Below are 20524 nucleotides of genomic sequence, written 5' to 3'. Positions count from 1 at the left end.
CGGAACTCGCTAATGATCAGCCGTGACCACGCTGCCGGAGTCCTCTGTGATTCCGCTCTGCAACGAGCAGAACTGTACACCCAGTTCACTGAATAATGCATTCTAAGCGGCTGATTGCGCAGCTCAAAATATTGAGGACTGAAAACTTTGTTTTTACCAAATTATGGCATGTTCCATAGTCCAGATCCCAGAGTGATAAAAGGTCAGGGTTGAGAAAAATTTAAACGAAGTCACTGCACATACGTGAATACAGTGAGAGAAGACGTGTGTATTTAGTTAAGAAAGTATTATCCCACGAGTCTGTTTCACATAGAGTTTCAACCCCTCCTGTGGAATGGAGTTGAGTAAGGAATCCAGCCATGCATGAAATGAGGACTTTGGATGTAGTTAAGACAAAGGGAAGGCTGTGATTCCGAGAAGCATGTTGAAAAGATAAATGTGTTGTGAGTTTGGCAGAATCCCTGGAAGGCATCAGAAGCAGGCAGTGGATTGCCTGAGGGGCAGGTTTGCCTGTGGGGAGGTTCCTCTGAGAGCAGCAAGGCCATTGGTTGCTGCGGGCAGGTCAGGTGACGGGAGTGCATGGCGCACAAACGACTGAGCCTGCCAGGTTTAATAATTCGTTTTTCAGCCAGCTGGAATAGCGAAAAACTCTTTTCCTAAATATCCTGTCTTTGCTCTGATTGGTTGAAAGTGTGTCCTCGTCTTGCGGCAGAGTTGCCATAGTCACCGGCACAGCTCCACGCCGCCTTGGCTTTTTACGGGCAGCCAGCTTTGAGCCGATTTACCTACAGCTGTTTGGAGATGTCATGTATTTGTTGGTTTATGACATCACATAATGAGCACAGACGTTTGTGAATTAACTTGACTTGCTTGGGAAGGCATGGACAAGGAGCAGGCTCTTCTAAAACCTGTTCTGGCTGCTGCCACTTCCTCTCACTCTATGACGCAGCGGCTGAGCAGCACGGTCACTTCCTCTGAGGAGTGTGCTTCACATCGAGAGGGCGCAGGTCACTTCCTCTGAGGAGTGTGCTTCACATCGAGAGGGTGCAAGTCACTTCCTCTGAGGAGTGTGCTTCACATTGAGAGGGCGCAGGTCACTTCCAATGAGGAGTGTGCTTCACATTGAGAGGTGCAGTCACTTCCTCTGGGAGTGTGCTTCACTTGAGAGGGCAGGTCACTTCCTCTGAGGAGTGTGCTTCACATCGAGAGGGCGCAGGTCACTTCCACTGAGGAGTGTGCTTCACATCGAGAGGGCGCAGGTCACTTCCTCTGAGGAGTGTGCTTCACATCGAGAGGGCGCAGGTCACTTCCTCTGAGGAGTGTGCTTCACATTGCGAGGGTGCAGGTCACTTCCTCTGAGGAGTGTGCTTCACATTGAGCGTGCACAGGCAGAGCAGACACCCGCTCGGCCAGAGGGGCTTCTCACTGCGCGATAGGCCGGCACTCAGAAAAGATTCAGAGGAAGGCTTTGGGTCTTTCAGTGTGACAAATGGTAATTGGTTCCCAGGGGTTGCCACTCCTGGCTGGTGGCGGGCCCTTTGAGGTGGTTTGTCAAGTTCCTTGTGTCGCCTGGAGTAAGTGATGGCCCCGCATTGGTTTGCGTCTGCTGAGCTGGCACATAAGCGGATCCAAACAAACCCATCTGTTGCAGTCCCTCCAGAGCATCATGGGAACATTACTTTAATCAGCTCTTTATTGCAGGTGTGGTGCAACATTAGTACATAGTTTAAGCCAGAGACAAGAGGTAATTTGTTGTTAATGGAATGAAACAGTGACTTAAAGAGTCCATTATATGCTTATTAGCATTCAAACGGACTGACATAAGGAAATGTATGCTCATGCACACACACTTTTCCAGGCGTACGCTGGGTGTCATTGTGAATTAAAGCCAATTCCTTTTTTCCTTTTTGTTTTCTCTGCTCTTTTTCCTTTTCCCCCTCTCTTCTCTCTCTATTTCCTAGTATGCGGGAAAAGGACACAAGACATCAGGTGATGGAGGACCTAAAGGACCAGCTGGAGTTCAAGAGGCTTCACATGCATTTAGATCAGGTAAGCTGTCCGCATCACAGCTGTCCTCACCCACTGCCACTCTGTTAATATGCACAGTTACATTTCCACATTTTGACTGACTAAACTTGCCAAGAAAACTGTTGGCCAGGACACCTTCCCAATCATTTTGGCCTTTCGATGATTGACAGGAGCCTGTATGACTTGAGAATCACAGCTGTCTAGAGATGCACTAAACACCGCTGACTCATGTGCCATCTCCGCGATCACATGACCAGAATTCTGAGCACAGGAAATGACATCCATTATCTTGCATGCTGGCTGGCTCTTTTAAGGCTCTTGAAAATCTGGTTGTAAATTGGCTTTAAACCGTAGTAAATTTATCTGTCTGGCTGGACTGTTCCGTAATAGGCCTGCACAATCACCCACGCAAAGACAGTGGCAAATCAAGGCTGGTGGGGATGTGGCAGAGATTGTTCTAGAATGAGTAAATAAAAAGTGAAGAATAGAGGCCATGTTCAACACCAGTACCTGAGCAGAGCCGCGTAAAGAAAGACATTAATTTGGGGTTGCATCAGAAAAAAGTTTGTTAACCCCTGAATTAGTGGTTGTGAATTTGTCTTTGCATTCACTTTACTGGACTTAATTCCACTGAAAGCCCTCTGAGCTAAACTACGTCCAAGCTACATGAGCAGAGATCTGGGAAGCCGCAGGCTACCAGCTGGGAGCGCTGCATGTTAAAGAGGGACGAGTGGACGCTAAGCTAGAAGCGGAGCTGCAGGATATTAGATACTTTGCTAATGATCTGATCTGCTCTGTGTGTACAGAAGGCCTACACACACAGTGTCATAATCAGGTACTTCCTGATCAAACTCTTTCTCTCAGGGGAGTAATTTTCTTTTTCAGCCCGTCACTGCGCTAACATCAGTGGCGCGGCTGCTGTAGCCTTAGCGCGCGCGGCCACAGAAAGCGCAGGCTGCTTGTGTGTGGTGGTGCTGGCGGGGTCCTTGGGGGGCTAATTAGCGCGGCGCGGCTTTGGCGGCGCGGCGCTCCTCAGCGATGCGCCGTTTGATTTTGCTCGCGTGCCGCCCGCCCGCTGAGCGTGCGGACGTGCAGCGGGAAAGGCGGAGGAAAGCTGAGTCGGCTGAGAGAGTGCGGACCGTCCCGGGTATCGCGTTGGTACCGCACCTTTGATCTCAAATTCTTTTACCCTTGAGGGGCAACCCGTCTTCAACCACTCCGCTTCGAGGCTTCTGGCTGGCTCAGTCTCTCTAGGCAAGGCTAATCTATGGTGCTAGTCAACAACCTTTACTCTAGTTCTGTGTGGCCTTCAGTGTGGTGTATCCACCTAGGGCCTGATTTAGCACACACAAAATCCATAACCTAACCCGTGATTGGTGCAAAACAGGTATCGTGACCAATCATCAGTCATGTTATTGGTTTTGTGTGTGCTAAAAGGTTTTGTATGTGCTAATGGTCTTAGTAATTCAGGCTCTTAGCGTTTAATTGCTGGTTTGTGAATGTACTTAAGGGCAACTTGCCTCTCCGCTATGCCGCTCCCACAGCTTGTGGGTGCATGTGGCATAGCAGTGACTTGAGAGGCAAAATCAGTAGTTGCAGTAGGAAGGGAAAAGAGCAAAATGATTAAGCAAAATAAATAGATTTTTGTGGGCTGACAGATGGCTAGTCCTACTAATGCTGTTGTTTTTAGTTTAATGATGGGTCCCGTCTGGTCTCTGAGAATCGAGGGAAAGGGAAAAAAAAATAAAATGTCCTCGTGGAATAAAAGAAAGTATATATTTGGCAGGCTGTACACATGTCCAAATTGCAAAACTAGGGCTGTGACTCATAAGACCACTTTCAACTCTGTGATGTAAATGTGAATGAATCGCTTTCAACTTGCATTTCTACTGTGGTATTCCTAAAAGGATCTTGCAGTGCTTTTCACAATGCTAGGCTGATTGACCACCGGGCAAGTATTGCCCACCTGCATAAAGAATGGCAGCCATTTTGTATGAAATTCTGTGCAAATGTGTGGTGGAAACCTGCTCGCACACAAACACACACACACACACACCCCAGCACTGTCTTTCACACTCCGCCACACACTTGAGCACACCATCTTACACACACAAACACTCTTACCTGCTCATTTGCATAGAAATCACGTGAACATGCACACACAAAACCACACTTACGTATGCATGCGCATGCTATCTCCAGCATATCCAGACCGATATTCTTGGGTCTCTCCCAACATTGAAAAAATAAAGATTTCTGTCACCCATTGTGCATTCAGCATTATATGAATGATACGTCTGATTCAATTTCACCACTAAGAGACACGTTCCTTTATAGATTTATCAATTAATTAGAATTGTGGGTAATTAAGGAGCCAGCCAAGGCTCACCCTCCAGAAAGGAGGAATGAAAACTGCAGATTAGCACAAATTGGTATGGCTGCTGTTGTGGAGCGATATTGAAATTCCACCCTTCAGAAATTCTGCACCCAGGGTGGTTTAAGATACCCAGAGTAGTGTCCGTGTTATCCAGCAAGATTCACTGAAAAACTGCGAGGTGAACACAGGGGTCATTTAATTATGCACAGACCGCTAACAAGGCTGGCAACAGTATTCCAATTGCTGAACTTGTTGTGCAAGTGAAAATTGTATTCGTTTCACCTTCCGAAGGCATAGTGTGGTTGATAAGATCCTAATAAGTACATCATCCATGAGGATTTACATTGCCGTACCTTAAATCGTGTTGAGTGCTTGCTCTATTTATAGTTACTCTACAGCTAGCAGTTTTTACTGGCTATATTGAGACTTTCAGTATTCTCGCTAACACGCAAAATCCAGCGATAGGTTTCTGAGGAGTTAGCAATATTTATCTCTGACCAGCAAGTCTACATAGTGTCTTGCATTTGTAGTGTTTAGGATGAGCAGGGCTGTTCCGTGCTAGCTGCTGGGTTGCAGACACTGCTCCATCATCTGGTCCTGGTCCCTGTCAGAGGTTCCTTCGCCACCTGAATCTAAAATAAATGGGCCCGACATCTCTCAGCCAAGTGCGAAATCCTGAATAAGAACGTCTGATAAACAGATACATAATTTAGTGTATTTTAATGGGGAATTGTAGGTAAAGAACTGACTCTGAAAGCAGACCTTGAAGATGTCATTGTGGAGCACATCTGTCAGTTTAGATGTGCAAAATAATTGAGCATCGTGCCAGGGGGATCAAAGTGCAACTCATGTCTGTTTTTGTGTACTTATCTTGATACATTTCTACTGGATCATAGCATTTTGTTTAAATTGTCGTCTAAATTATTAATTCGGATTCTGAAATTGCTTTCATGGCTTCTGTGGCTTTTAAAATGGCTTTTTGACAGCTTGTGAGGCCATTTCGTAAAATGTTTTATTCTAAATCTTTACTAATAAAAAAATGTGCTCGAGGAGGTGCCATGTAGACAGCTGCAGTTATACGCTATGAAGCTCAGTGACTCATATTGTTCCCTCCATAAACAATAAGCCTGCATATCAGCATTTTGATTAAGGACTCTTTCCCCCTCTCTCTCCCTCTATCTCTGCTTCTCTCATTCTTTCTGGTTTATTGTTTTAGGGGAATGCTTTATCCCTGGCTTTCGGACTGCCGGCTGCTCTTCTGAACGTTAAGATATTAGATTTATCCGCTGCCCCTCCTGTTTGCACCGTCTCCATCTCTCTCTTTCTATAAAGCGTGTGCACGTGTGCGTGTGTGTGTGTGTGCGGTTGTGTGTTTGTGCGCATATAAACATATCCACTCTTGCGCACGCAGGGTAACATGCTGTAAAAGCTGAGATAAGCTAACCGATCAGCGCTGTTGTGAGGAAGGCTAGCAGGCGAACGCTGCGGTGGAGTGACGCGCTGTCTCCCTCTCAGGACCTGGAGTTCACCGCCGACCTGCTGAAGCGCGGCCAGACGCCAGCGGCCGTCGTCCTGGAGACCCTGCGCCTCCTGCTCCCCACGGCCCCCGAGTCCGACCTGCTGTCCCTCGTCGACGCCCTCTGCCCCAAGCAGGCCGCGGCCCCGCCCACCAGCGAGCGCGACAGAGGGTCAGGGCGCCTCGTCCGCCGTGCGGTCTGAGAGAGAGTTCCTTCCTCAGAAACCGCACATAAATGTCATGAAGGCACCAGTATTTTTCTGTAGCTTCCCTACTAAATTCAAATACATTTGGTAGCAGCGTATGCCCTTGTTTGAACTGCGCACCTGATTTAATCAGGTTTGCTCTTCCAAGGTATTACTGGAGTTCTTTCTTCATTGGGTCGCTCTCGAGCTCAAATAGCTTTGCTAGCTTTGCTTTGCTGGGAAACTGTCTAGAAGCGTACCCCACTGGATTTTAACTGTCATCCTCGGGAACCGTGACCTTACAGGGTTCGAGAAGCTCCTCCCTGTTCGTGCCGTACTGTACGTGTCACAGTAGGCCCTGAGACTTAATTGGCTGTGCATTGAGGAGGAGGAGGAGCCTCCCGTGACAGGGCGGACGCACGCGTTTCCAGGCTTGGTCGTGATCCGCGCCGGAGCTGCGCCGCGGCCGGTATTGATAGGAGCGTGGGCGCGGGGACGGCTGAAGAGCCTGGCGTCACCGGACGCTTTTTCGGCGCGGTGCTAAGCGTCAAACTTCCCCAGCTAATTGTCTCGGTTACGCGCCGCGTTCAGGCGGGAGCCGGGACAGATCGGCTCGTTCCGCCATCGCTGGTGATGCGCATCAGCGCGCCGTTCTGTTACCCCCCCCCCCCACCTCGCGCCCCGCTTTCCTTTTAAAGTGTATTCCTGCACTTTGCCTCCTAGGCAGCCTTAATGCGCGATACAGGTTTTTGCTTCGGTCTAATGTATTCTGCTCCTTCCGGCTGAGCTGCAAAGACACAAAAAATGTTCAGTAGATCAGAAAGTTCATGTTTATGCAGGATTTATCATGTCTGAGGGAGGCGAATGCCCAAATATTGCCAGTATTAAACATGCATTATTATTGCTGTTATTATTATTCTTCAGATGTACTCGCAGCAGAAGTAGCATCATCTGTGGGAAAGGCTTCTTTGCTGTCAGATTTCCTCTCCTCTCCCTTCCCCTAGCCTGTCTTCTCTCTGTCATCCACTCTCCTGCTCGCTCTCTCCCACACTCTGTTGTTGCCCACCTCAGCTGTCCGGGCTGCTAAATCGCATTAATTGCCTCTTTTCTGTGTCTCTGCACCTGTTAGAATGGTAAAAAGATCGAGAATAAAAATATTCGCACTCTCTTTTTTTCACTCTTGGATGATTTTTTTTTCCTTTTTCTCTCACGCCTGTGTTTTTTTCTGTTCCTCCTTCTATCCCTATTTTCTTTCTGTTCATTTTACTCTTGCTGTCCCTCTGTCCCACCTTTTCTCTCTACCCTTCTTTTTATCACTGTTCCTTTCTTCTTTGCTCTCTTGCCTTTTCTGTTTCTCTCACTGCTTATCCTCTGTGTTCTTCTGCTCCTCTCTCTGTCCCTCTCTCTCACTCTATCTTTCTCTCCTTTTCCTCCCTCTCTCTCACACACTGTCTCTCTGCCTGTCTCTCTCTCTTGCACTGTCTGTCTCCCTCCCTCTCTTTCTCTCTCTCTGAATGGTGGGGTCCCTGTAGAACAGCACATCTGTCTCCATTGCCGGTGCTGTATTCTGGCTGCAGAGCCCGTTAGAAACAGGTGAGCCCACATGGCTCCAGCGATGAGCCATGATGAAGGACGGGGGCTGGATCCGGCCCACGCTGGAGACTCAGCGGAGAGGCAGGGTTACTCAGCGCAGAGCCAAAGTCGTCACTCGCCCTTTCCCAACCGCCCGTTTGCAGCGAAGCCCATTTTGATTCGCGTCAGAATGCTTTTACAACTGCTTTTTGAGGCTTCTTTAATTGCACACTCTCATACACACGCATGCTCACAAACACACATGCACACTCTCAACCTTTACTGTTACAAGCACACTCACTGACACAAACACACCCTGATGCCTACGGGCACTCACACTGGCATTGCCATGCATTCTGATGGATTTACCATGCTTTTACCATGCTGTCCTCATACAGACAGGAGTGGCCTGGCTGCTTTTTGCAGTATTGCAGTGACTGACTGTTTGGTTGTTGCCAACTCAAGTCAGTTACTCGTGTCATCGCTGCTATTCTCAAGAGAATTCAGAAAGGTTTTTCATGTTAACATTGTGGAAATGGAACAGCAAGTCTGGGGGAGTAGAAGGAAGGATAGAACGATTACTTTGTCTATATTGTGATGATATACCCTCTGTAAACGCTGATAATTTTACCGATGAATGTTCAGGTAACTCCCACCTCGGTGAGTGCAGTAACAGTGCTTTATCACTAGAGGGCGGAATGCGAAATTTGAAGAGCGATGCCGCTGAATGACGCGTTGCTCTGTTGTCGCGCAGGTGGGCCGACGGAAGCAGAAACTCCCTCCTGGCGAGACTGAGGGGGGATATGGTGAGCAGGAATGTCTGGACGGGCCTCCAGGACAGGGAGAAGGAAAGGTACGGAGTCAACCACCCGCAACTGGACCATATGCGATTTGGCATTTACTGCACGGCTGGCTGAACAGGCTCAGGGGTCTGACAGGTTGTACATCTTAGTCACATAGAGTATCTCTGTACAAGGTGGTTTTTACCGGACCGGTTTAGATAACAGACTTATTGCTGTGAGTGCATGCAGGGTCCTGCCCTTGATTGCGGTGCATGGCATTAATGCCCCCCCCCCCCCCCTTGTCCTCCGCCTGACATCCATCAACGTGATGGATGCCGGAATGTTTTTCAGATGAATTCGTATCGATATTCCATTATGACAGATGCTAAAGAAAATTGTCTGTCTGCTCTGATTATGGCTGCAATTATTGAATCGATACCACAAACTCCCGCCGGCATCAAGACACTCAGCTGCGGCCGGCCCCGCTGATGGCATTCGGCAGTATGGATGCCGGTATCGTGAAATGTTTTTAAGTATCTTTTTTTTTCGCCCGAAAGATAGCCTTTTAATGTTTCAAAGAATTAAAAATACCAAAAAAAAATATTCCCATTTAGTTTAATGCTGCTGGCTGGTGGAAGAAGCACTGTTGCCTCCTGAAGGGTCTGAACGCTAGGAATGACACAGCATCTGGTGCTGTTTATTTCATGCAGTGTGAATGGTCTGAAGTGATACCTAATAACAGTTAATGAAGTGTAAATATATTTCCTGCCTGTTTGGTATATTGGTGTTTGTGATATACGGTGTCAGACTGCAGACTCTGTGCCTGATGTGGGCCGTAGCCTGTGCTTCCTGTCACTGTGGGCTTTATCATGATGAAGAGCACCAATTCAGACTTTTCCTTCTGTGTGTATTGAACAAAACCAGTTCCAATGTCGTATTTTATACTAACTGGCTTGCTTATTTAGAAATAGAATAAGCACTTCAGTTCGTGGTTTTGCATTTGTGTGTATGTGTGTTGTGTGTGTGTGTGTGATGCATTGGGTGTTGTGTGTCATGCATGCATGGGTGTGTGATGCCTTGTGTGTGTGTGTGTGTGTGTTTGTGTGTGTGCATGCATGCACGGGGCTGTATGTGAATGCATCTTCATGCATGCGTATGCATTTGCAGATGAGTATGGGGTCGTAGCAAAGAATAAGGAGAGATGGAATTTCAAACAAATCAAACCTCGAAAGAAAGAAAGAAAGAAAGAGTGCTTCCGCTGTGACTCCCTCCTCAACCCCCGCACCCCCCCCTCCCCTCCCCCCCTCCATCTCCCCTTCAACTCAGCGAAACAGCTGGTGTTTTGGAAAGAGCTCTCACTCAAATGGCAGCTCTCGAGCCTGAAAGCGAGCGCTTGTGGCTTGGGCCGTGATTATAAATACTCAGGCTAATGTTCTCGGTCTCCCCCTCCTGCGCCTCCTTCCACAAACCTTCCTCCTTCCCCCCCGAGCTCTGCACCGCGCTCCTCCAGAACGCACGCACCTTCGGAGCAGCTGTTACCGTCACCGTCCTCTCTGAACAGCGTGCCCTCCCTCCCGCTCCTCCAGCCTCTCTCCCGGGGGCTGCAGTAGGCTTGGCCTTTGTGATGTATGCTTTTAATAATAATAAGAGTAATAATAATGATGATAACAATAATAATCACTTGTATTTATATAGCATTTTTTTTCTCAAACTCAAAGTGCTTTACAGTGATGAGGGGGGAAACTGTCCTCAACTACCACCAATGTGCAGCACCATCCTGGGTGATGCACGGCAGCCATTTTGCGCCTGAAAGCTCTCCACGCATCAGCTGAGGTGGAGAGGGAGTGGACAGTTTTTTGCCCATTAACCTGGGGGACGATTAGGTGGCAGGTTGAGAGAGCCAGGTTGGAATTTTAAGGGGAAAGTAGTCGGGTATAAGCAGGTTATATATTTTAAGAAATTACCAGAAATTGAGACCTACTTGGTGGTTCTGATTCCGAGTAGGAAAAAGAAATTGTGTTTGCAAATCATACATTTTTTTAGGTAAAGCAAGTATTTGTATACATAGTGAATACGTGTTTCACAGAGTCAGTCCAGTGGAATTGCTTAGAGAGTAGTTTACTGCAGAGCAGTACCTTGTGATGTTTTGGGGGGCGGGGGTTGGGGGGTGAATTTTTGAACTCCTGAAACATCAGCACCTGGGAGCCTGATGGTTTTTACTGGCCCCTGTCAGTTTGTGTCAATGCTTTATTTTCCATTGTTTTGCTTGTATGCCCTGCAGGACACACACTCCATCTTGAATTCATTGTTATGAAGTCTGACCTCCTGGAGTCTTAAGAGACCTGCGCTTTGCATTCCCTCCGCTGAAATATCACTATGCCCACATCTAAGGAAAACATTTACACTGCTGTCTGATGTCCCCCTCTGTGGAGGTCATGTTTTACATTTACAGGAGCTTATAGGAAGTTAAACCGCGTGCTTGCTCTATGCTTTTTTTTTGTACGCGTAGATTCATGAGCGGTGCATTAAATTAAAGTAGATGAAAATCTTTCTCAGTTTAACAAGGCGTCATTTTTTTATGTGTGTTTGTGAAGCAGACGGTCTCATCCGGGTCGCGTTTTACAGGTTATCTGTTTAGACAGCTGGACATCTGCCAGAGACTTTCTGGTGTAGCGCTGTGCACTGGGAAAGAAGGAGTGCCCCTCCCTGTCCACACCAGTCGTTTCTGTAGGGTCACTGGCTCCTCTCTTCTGCTGTTTGTGAAAGAGAATCTGCCATATGAATGAGTGAGCAGCAGAGCATGCTGAGGGGGCTTTTAATCTCCCTGTGCCTCCCTGTCCGCAGTAGTGTGTGCTCTTGTGCGTTCGGTGGCTAATGTGTGTATTGGCTGTTTGGTTTTCAGGATGGTGAAGAAGAGGCAGAGGCTTCTGGGAAAGCTCTTCTCTGAGTGCTGCGCGGAGAGTTCCAGAAGCCCCCGGCTGGTCTCGGCGGCGGGGCGGTCGGGGGAGTCCCCGCGCGGCGCCGAAATTTCAGGAAGCGGGATGCTTGCCGCCACGGGGGGAGAATTACCTTGTGAACCACAAGCAGGCCCCTTCCCTGCCCCCACTCCTAACCTCGCCTCCCTCACTGCCCCCACTCCTGTCCCTGACCCTACCCTTAACCCTGCCCCTGTCCCCGACCCCTTACTTAATCCTACCCCTGTCCCAACCTTTAACCCCACTCTTGTCCCTAACCCCACCCTTAACCCCACTCCTGTCCCAACCCTTAACCCCGCCCCTGTCCCAACCCTTCACCTCACTCCTGTCCCTAACCTCACCCTTAACCCTGCAAATGTCCCAACTCTTAACCCCGCCCCTTCCCCTAACCCCGCCCCCATCCCTAACCCCATCCCTAACCCCGCCCCTGCCGCCGAGGTGTGGGACATGCCTCACACGGGAGAGAAGGTGTTCGTCTTCCGCCTCCAGCCTGAGTCCCAGGACTCCGCGGACAGGCCTGGTGGGAAGAGGGGGAAGAAGAGGAACTTCCTCAACTTCAAGAAGGGCTCCATCGCTCCTCAGGACCAGTGAAGCACCGTGTGTGGGTCACCCCCGCTGTGGCACAGAGGGGTCCACCTAAAACTCTCTAGCCTGCAGCGTCCAATCCATGTCACAAGCACAAAAGGTTTATGCAACTTCAGGTGACGGCTTCAATCCTCCCTGCCATAGGCCAGCTTTACACAGCTGATGGGTTCTTGAGCAGCACTTACCAAAGACTTACCAGGGTACTTGTTTCTGCCCCTTGTTGAGTGCCCCTTTCCTACTGTAGCACTGAAACCAGGCTCGCTGTTTTTGCTAGCGGCTGGATAGCTGTCTTCTTTCCCATTCTGAGCTCGTATCAGCTCAAGCTGTTTGCGGTCCCGATGCTGGCTCAGTTAGCAGCGAGCTGTGAGCAGAGTCGGCAGACTGCGTAACGGGCACTTCTGTTGCCGTTTCTCCATGGCTGCTCATTGTGAAAACCAGAGGCGGCTAGAGTTCATACGGGGTGTGCTTTCCTTCTCCGACCTCAGCCTCAGCTCTGTGGAGGAAGTAGCCATTGCGGTCAGTAACGTTATTGCGATGGCCATTCATAAGACAACCAATGGTGCTGTAGCACTGGGGTGTCAGACTCTAGCCCTGTGGAGCCACACTGTCTGCTGGCTCTCGGTGCATTTCGGTACTCAGATGATTAATTTAAGTCACTGACTGTGCACACCTTGTTTGCAAGGCCTAAATCAGCATTAACATGCAGGCACTGCGCCACCCCAGGACCTGGGGATTGACACCCCTCCTGTGATTGCGCAGCCAGTCTTGGCTCCTGCTCATTCCAGCACGTCCAGGTTCCTGGTTTTGCCGTAGCAAAGGGGTATATTACGCATGGCTGTGCAATAAAGTGATCCAGGCTTGAGGCTTCCCTTCTTTTATGTCAGGAAGATCAGATATTATGGACAGTCTTAATTTGCATGGCATTTTAGATGAGTTACGTAGTTCTAAAAGAATATTTCATAAGGAGTCTATAGCTATTTCTTAAGCTTTCATAGGACCTGCTAGAGATGTAGACATAAATAATATAGCACTAAGAAATGTTAAACTATCATTAAAATATTCAGGCCAGAAAGGTTTTTTCTGCTCGTGTACACTATGTTCACATTTTGTACCTCTCAAATTCAATGATAGTTTGCTAGACTCCAGTCTTTTCAACTAGAATTGGGATTACAGTTTTTAGTATTCCTTCAACAAAATAGACACCAATACTGTAGGTCCTATCGGAGGTATTTGTAGCTGGTAGTATTATTAATACTGTTGTACTGCTTCTATTTTCTTTGGTTTTTGCACATGTGCTTATAATTATGTGCATGTAGTGTAGATATACTCAGTTGCCAGACATCCATTTATTCCAGTCTTTTGCAACATCTGAGAATTCGAGGGAGCTACGCGTTGAAGATTTTAAGTGTGAAAATGCATGTGAATCGATGATAAATTCGCAGATTTCAAGCCATTAACTTTTAGACAGAACTTTCACAAACTTAGGCTGTCACATACCTTTAATTGGGTGGATGGAGCAGATGGGTTTTTCGAGTGTCAGTCAGATTGAGGTGCCTTGCAAAGTAGAAAATGAAAAGGCATTAAGCGTCAGTCGCACAATTCTAGGTGAAGCCTTCAGCCAAGGTTAATGCAGCGATGTGGACAAGCCAGTTAAATGACATTATTTAGGTATTTAGCTGAGTGTGTATTTAACACGGTTAGAAAACCACTATCGACCTGCTTAAAAGTTTAGCAATTTGAACGATTTTTTTTTGTTTGTTTGTTTTCGCCAAAGCGAATCGTTATTAAACACCCCTCCTCAGATTTGACAACGTGAAAACGGAAGAGCGGGCCTTTCGTTCGAAATCTGTACACAGATCCTGTGCCGGCTTGCTGGTTGCAAATGAGAGAACGGCCATTACCATTTTCGGTTCCCCTCATCATGATGAAAAGGCCGGCGGTGTCAGCTTCGGAATAAGTTATTGGCCACAGTGACAAAGGAAAGATAACGGCAGGTAATTTCCTCCATCTTGCGGGCAACTCTTATTTGACCCAATCTGTGGAAATTCAGGCAATTCATTTGGGGGGGGGGGGGGAATGAACAATTACTGTGCAGCTTCCTCAGACTTCAGTCTGAAAACATGAACGTGCTTCAGAATCAAACAGCAGCACTTTTTCAGCAATCGCTTTCATTCCACTTTGGACAGATACGGTTGTTCATGTTCAAGTTTTACATGTTATTTTCTTCTGTGATGAACTGTGAGCATGAGCTGTCTGATATTTTGAAATTCATCCCAGTGATGTGTGCCATTCAGTTTGACCGGTTTGCCTTAATTACCATTCCGAATCCGAGTTGCTGTCATTAAACAGCAACGTGGCAAATCCTTTTTTACATCGTATGTCTCTTGTCAAAGGGTCCTTTCTTTTCAAAAATATTCCTGATATGTCCTGATCCTATCGTACTTCCTGAACATGCAAATGGAATGCATGATTGAACTTTCTCATTTAAAGCAGTCATCCTTATTGTATTGTGAACTCACTCGGTTTTTCAAAGCAGTACTTCTTTGATATTCCTATTTGTTATTGTTTGCCTTTCACGCGCATTGTATCCTGGGTAACTATAGAATTGATGGGGAACTGTAGAGACGGAAGTAGAACTACTGGAAAAGCTTTAGAACTAAGGACGGTAGTACAACTTGTAAATAACTACAGTAAGTGGAATGCTGCTTGGTGAGTCATTGTGCAAGCACAGTAATTTGCTAGAAAAGAGGATGCATTATTATAAACCATTTCATAGCATTTACAAGGACATGATGCTTCTGTAAGGAGATGGCAGCATATGGTGATTTGTGTCACAGTGACGTCTTAATCGAATACCAGTTTTAATTTGAAATGAGAAAATTCAGAAGTATGCAATTTCGTCTTTTTTATATTATTTTATTTTTACCGTGTTTTCACAGGTTTGAACTCTTAATATTCAAGCTTGTGTACAGTAAGTGTTTGTCTTGATGCTAATGTTACAATCAATTTTTGAATTTAGGTTTTTTGTAACATTTAAGTTTTATGCAGTATTAGATGGTACACTCATGAATATACTCAGGTACTTTGTCATAATCATGGGTAAATAAATGGTAAAAGGGATTTGTGTTTCAAACTGTTCAAAAAGTTACTGTTGTACCAATGTTGTACCAATACCCTCATCCTACTCTGTTCACTTCACAGTGAGGGCTGAACACTGCTTTTGTTTAACTGAAAATCACCTTCAAAAGTGTAACATATTTAACAGTTAATATCTATAAACTTCAATTTCATAAGGAAGGAATTTTCTGAATGCAGTCATTTCAAAACACATCACAAAACTGTTAAAATCATTTTTTTCCCCCTCAATTGTTATATGATGACGTGTTCAAATGTGTTTTGTGGATCACAGAAGCAGAAAGATCACAGTGTGCATGCTGCAGAATTTATATTTTTATTTTCTATATAGTAATATTTTTCTTTTGCGCCCGTTTGGAATACCCCTGTTCACTGTTGATCAGCTCCATTGCTGTATTGTGTTCCCTTAATTCTCGAGGACATGCGCATCCTGGCTAATGCATTCAGCAGAGTCAGAGTCAAAAGAATATTGAAGCTATGATGGACTGAGACTTGCACACAGTGTAATGCTACTAGAATAAAGACTCAATCCAGTACAGTGTTAATTTTTCAGCTAGCAAGCCTTCATCGGGACGTGTTTAAATGCGTTCGGCTAGCTAGCCGCTTCTGGTCACTCCGCAGTGTGCGGGCTGAGTCGCGCAGTTATTGCACCGCTGACACAGCTGATGTAGGCAGATGGCACGCCCTCTCAATCAGGGGAGTGGCCGTCGTGTGATTGGTCAATGAAGTACCCTGCTGAACGAGGCCCATCCTCCCTAATACCATCTTTGACCGATTACACAACCACAGTCAACATCCACACAGCCGGGATATGACTAAAGACTGTATACTTGTGTTTTACTAGAATGGTGCAAATCAGTCTATTACGCTCTAGGTAGAACACGAGTATACAGTATGGAACACAGCAAGTTGTTTTAAAGCTTTCCTGCCCTCTACCACTGTGTTAGCCGTGTGTGCAATCAGGTAGCCCCAAGGTTTATGGCCATTGGTAATTGGCCATAAAGACAGCTTCTTCATGATTATTTGAAAGGTGTTGTTGATATCTCAATAGTACTTTGATGTATGGTTTTCATTTCATCATTTTTATTATGAGTGTAAAAGGCGTCTCACTGACTGGATGTGTCATAAATTTTGACTAGTCTATTTTTTGGATGGTTGCAGGAGAGGGATCTGCAGTTTTATTTCTTTATTTAATCTCCCCCCGATTGTTGAATGTTTTTCAGTAGGCTGGAAATGCACTGGAATGAGTGCTAAATGTTAATTGAATCATCAGTAAACATCTGGAAATTACAGTAATTATACTGTCAGCCACGGGGGGCCAAAGGGCTCTAACCCTCTCCCCATGTAGCACTGAAAAATTAGAGTTTGTGAAGAACAGCCCTCAAAATATCACCGCGGGCCTTTTTCTGAAGGGTTACAAATTCTCACCTTCTTTTTTGGCTTGCTGTGTGTGTTAGGCTTGATTTCAAGCACGGCGTTTTCTTCGGTCTACAATTTGCAAGAATGGAAATTGCCGTATTGGAGTGAGTGTCAGCCTGCTAGGCCCATGAGAGTAATGTCTTTGATTCGTGCCCTTTGCAGTCTGTGATTAGTGCGGCGGGAGCGGGGGCGGGGGTGGGGGTGAGGGTCGGGAGGGGGGGGAGGGGAACAGGCTCCCACATCCCGTTTTGAAGCACTTTTGTAAACACTTCCCCCGGCAAATGCGTCGCCTCCACCCTCAAACTCATGCCTTTGATTTAAAAAGGCTTTTATTTCATTTAAGAAACTAATGACACTGGGAATTCAGAATGCTTTGCTTATCATGGGGGGACAGAAACTGTGTTTTGAAAAATGACGGAAAATGAAAGAGAATAAAGAGAAAATGAGTGTTGTGTGAACGCGGCGGGTGTTCAGGATGCCGCCGCTGCGTTGCTGATGGGGTCCGGCTGACATGGTGTCTCATCAGGGGTGCGCATCACCGGTGGAGGTGGTTGTCACGGTGATGCTCCTGTGTGTGGAGCCTCTCTCTCTCTGTGGCGAATGACGAGGCATAATCGCTTCTGTGCCTTTGTTCAAGTTAAGGCTTTCTCTTTCCCTCTCTTTCTTTTTCTTTCTCTTTTTCTCTAGTGTCTTCAGAATGTTTTCTCCCCCAGTAATTATTTCTCATTTCACATTTTTCAAAAAGGAGGTTATTGAATAAAAATGATATTTTGGATTGATTGATTACTGACTTGTGTGAAGAGAATAGTCACCGTTCACATTACAGAGCATTTGAGGGGCAGGTTCGTTTGTGCTTCTGTGTCGCCTGGTCTGATGTGATAAGACAGGAAGTCCAATTTCACACACACAATTTGAGTGAGTTCTTTTCCCCCTGGTTTTCCTCTCAAGAAAAGCACTGCTCCTCAAAGTGTGGGCCCAGTCTCAGTGCCGCAGACCTCTCCGTGACCCCTCCCATCCGTTCGTTGCCTTCTTCCAACTCTACTGCATTAATGTGTTCTCAAGAGAAGCAGTCTACAGAAGTTCCAGACCCTACGAAGTTCCACTTCACCCAGAAGCAGTGAGGCTTACCCTGTGGTTATTACCTCTCGCTCTGTTCTCTGTAATTACTGATTTGGTTTGGCAGCTGAGTTGCCCCTCATACTGGTGATCTTTGCCCTCTCCAGCCCCAACCATACACCCGCCACTGGAGGAAAAGGCAGTCATGTTGTCGTGAGCTGGTGATAAATTTTTCCCGGCTTCTGTGGCATATAATCCGTTCATGTAGGTTAAAATTTCACTGGGCGCATAAGTGCAAGAATACTGAACTGTAATGACAAAAATTAAATGTCATCATGAATGGGTTGATTGCTTTGTCTTGCGGTGTATTGTCAGAGCACCCATAAATGTCCAGTAGTGACATTCTTAAAGACTCCGTGTCCATCTGGTGTTCTTTTTTGTGTGCAGTTCGTTCCAATGTGGACAGTTACTGAAGCTGGTATTAACCTAGTCTGTCACTGAAGAGGATACCTGTAAATATAGATGGATTTGGACGAGTTTAGCTTTCTAGTACAGCCCTAGTACAAAAAAAAAACTTAACCAAGTAATGGCTGTAACTCACTTATTGTTATTCTGTTTGTGATATTTGGACTGGTACTCCTGGGTGCCAGTTTGGGCAAACACATTAATCACATCAACTGGCTGTTTCAGTCAGCGATGTTTCCAGTGCAGTCACAAACCCATTCATTCTGATTGGGTGTTTAATTGTTTGCAGTTGTGTAGCCAGATGGACACCGTCATGTTTTTTTTGTTGTTTTTTTTGCATTCAGTGACGGGGGAAGCGTGTCGTACCTATTGCCTTTGATGGAGACGGATCTTTGTGGAATGCTGTCAGGCTGAGGTGGACTGTAATTGCTGCCCAGCACCTGTGGATGGTGCGGGCTCTCAGCCAGGAAGATGACCGGAGGCTGGACGTAACCCAGTTTATTCAGCCCAACCCCGGAAGAATGCTAATGAACCAGCACAGGCCTTCTCCACTCTATGTAGCGCAGGGGTGCACAACCCCAGTCTTGCTGGGCCTGAGTGTCTATGGTATTTGGTGGTTTCCTTTCAGTCAGCTGCCATTTTAGGCCTAAGAAACCAGGTCTGTGGACTCTAGCAATCAATGACTTGAACTAAGCACTTCCCCAAAAAACAACATTCATGGTTGTGCGCACAAGGTGCTGTGCCTTTAACAGGCTGAAACAGTGAGGGCAATGTGAGAGACGGTAATGCATTGTGTCAGGTGTGCCTCAAGCATTGTGTGTAGTTAGCATCGGATGCAAAAACATTCAAAACCAATTTCCTATATAGAAATGAGCTTTAGCAGCAGAGGCCGTTCTAATGCCGCGTTACTGTTTCACTAGAAAGTCATTTTCTCAGCAGGCAATATCCTGGCCAGCAAACAAATAATGTATTACTATATTGCTGTAAGGCTCTATGAGGAGGTAGATTTTTATGCGAGTTTAATAACTTCATTATCTAATCTGTCGGCTGCTCGGTTACAGAGCCAGACCCTAACCGTTATTAATCACGGGGAGAGATCTGTTTGAATTAAATTATTTTCATATTTATTTGCCCTTCAGCTTGCCAAAAAAACAGAGGGCTCGGGTGTTTGCTGTTGGCTGCGCACTGAAAAATGTACGTAATGCACCAGTGACTCGCTGTGTTTTGTCTGCCAATTCAGGCGGACCTTTTGACCACTGTGGGAGCCACAGCAGTAGGGGACTGAATCTAATATTTACAGCTATTTTCAGAGGAAACATTGAGCGGAGAAAAGCAGACATTGCGTTCAATGCGGTAGTTCACAAACGGGGGGGTCAGGACCCGCCGGTAGGCCGCGAGGTGATTTGCGAGGCACGTCGGGTAGAAACACACCAGTCCCCTCTCACAGGCGTCCACATGAATGTAATTAAGCCCGGCTCTCGCAAGTGAACATGCTGTTATTTTGACCTGTATCTAAAAACAATTGCGTGGTCAGGTGGTGACGCTGAAGGGCTACTTTGTGCCAAGGCTGCAGCTCAGTTACAGTGGCGACTTGTCCGACTTAAGTGTAAAACAAACTAGGCTTTCCAGTTGGGAGCCTGAATTAGGCGGGAAGTTGTAGGCTTGAGCTTCAGTTTGGGGTCTGATGTTGTGTTCTTTGCTTGGTATGTAACATAAATGTCTTAAGTAAACATCACAGATTGTCACTGATTAATGACTAATCACTTCAGAGAAATAATTTCAAGGTAGTGCATTTCAAATGATAACCGCGTACATCCTTACATCATTCTGATAAACACTGCCGCACTGTGCCGTGACAGGCTTTGGAGTAGGGGAAATAGCACTGTACCATTAGCCTGGTCTGGTATTGTTTGTAAATTGTTGTGCATCCATAGCCCTGCTGGTTTGAGCTGGATAGAATGCAGTGTGTGATTGCCACATCCTGAAGTGCCGACAGACATCACTTTTTTGGCTGTACTTTTATGTTCAGATTATCTCTGCGGGCTACATTGTGCTGGTGCTGGCAGTAAACTGTAAAATTCACTCATACACTGGTTCTGTTGGGCTCATTGTTCTTATAACCGGGAGACAGAGTCTGAACCACAGGGCCTGTGACCTGTGTGTCATGGCTTGAAACGCTCTTGGAATTATATTTCAATGGAAAGGATTCCAGTACAGAATAATATTGTCCATGTCCATGCGTTTAACACGCTAAGGAGGCAAACCCACGTCAGTGTGCTTCATGCTGCAGAAATTGGGGTAAAGTCAAAGCATTTTGAAACATCATGGCAATGTAACTAGTAAATGGAATGTATTGCGGTTGGGACCGCAGCACTGCAGCCCAAATGTAATTGGTTTTCTGGAAAATCACCCTTAAGGGGAGACGAAAA

General features: G+C 46.4%; 1 protein-coding gene across 4 annotated transcripts in view; it reads left to right on the top strand.

The window, feature by feature from the left end:
• Positions 1 to 15689, top strand: part of LOC135259324 (limbin-like) — a 72854-nt gene extending 57165 nt beyond the window's left edge. For 3 of the 4 annotated variants that reach the window (XM_064343563.1, XM_064343562.1, XM_064343564.1), the window contains exons 20-23: positions 1962 to 2049; positions 5921 to 6093; positions 8433 to 8531; positions 11363 to 15689. In XM_064343563.1, the coding sequence (XP_064199633.1) occupies positions 1962 to 2049; positions 5921 to 6093; positions 8433 to 8531; positions 11363 to 12026 (1024 nt within the window). In that variant the 3' untranslated portion in view covers positions 12027 to 15689. The remainder of the gene's footprint in view (positions 1 to 1961; positions 2050 to 5920; positions 6094 to 8432; positions 8532 to 11362) is intronic. The other variant, XM_064343565.1, reaches the window with a different exon arrangement.
• The last annotated feature ends 4835 nt before the right edge of the window (positions 15690 to 20524 follow it).

This window comes from Anguilla rostrata, chromosome 7 (genome assembly GCF_018555375.3).
Source record: "Anguilla rostrata isolate EN2019 chromosome 7, ASM1855537v3, whole genome shotgun sequence".
Taxonomy (NCBI): Eukaryota; Metazoa; Chordata; class Actinopteri; order Anguilliformes; family Anguillidae; genus Anguilla; species Anguilla rostrata.
The sequence above is the reverse complement of the archived record's forward strand: the minus strand, read 5'-3'. Positions and strand labels throughout refer to the sequence as shown.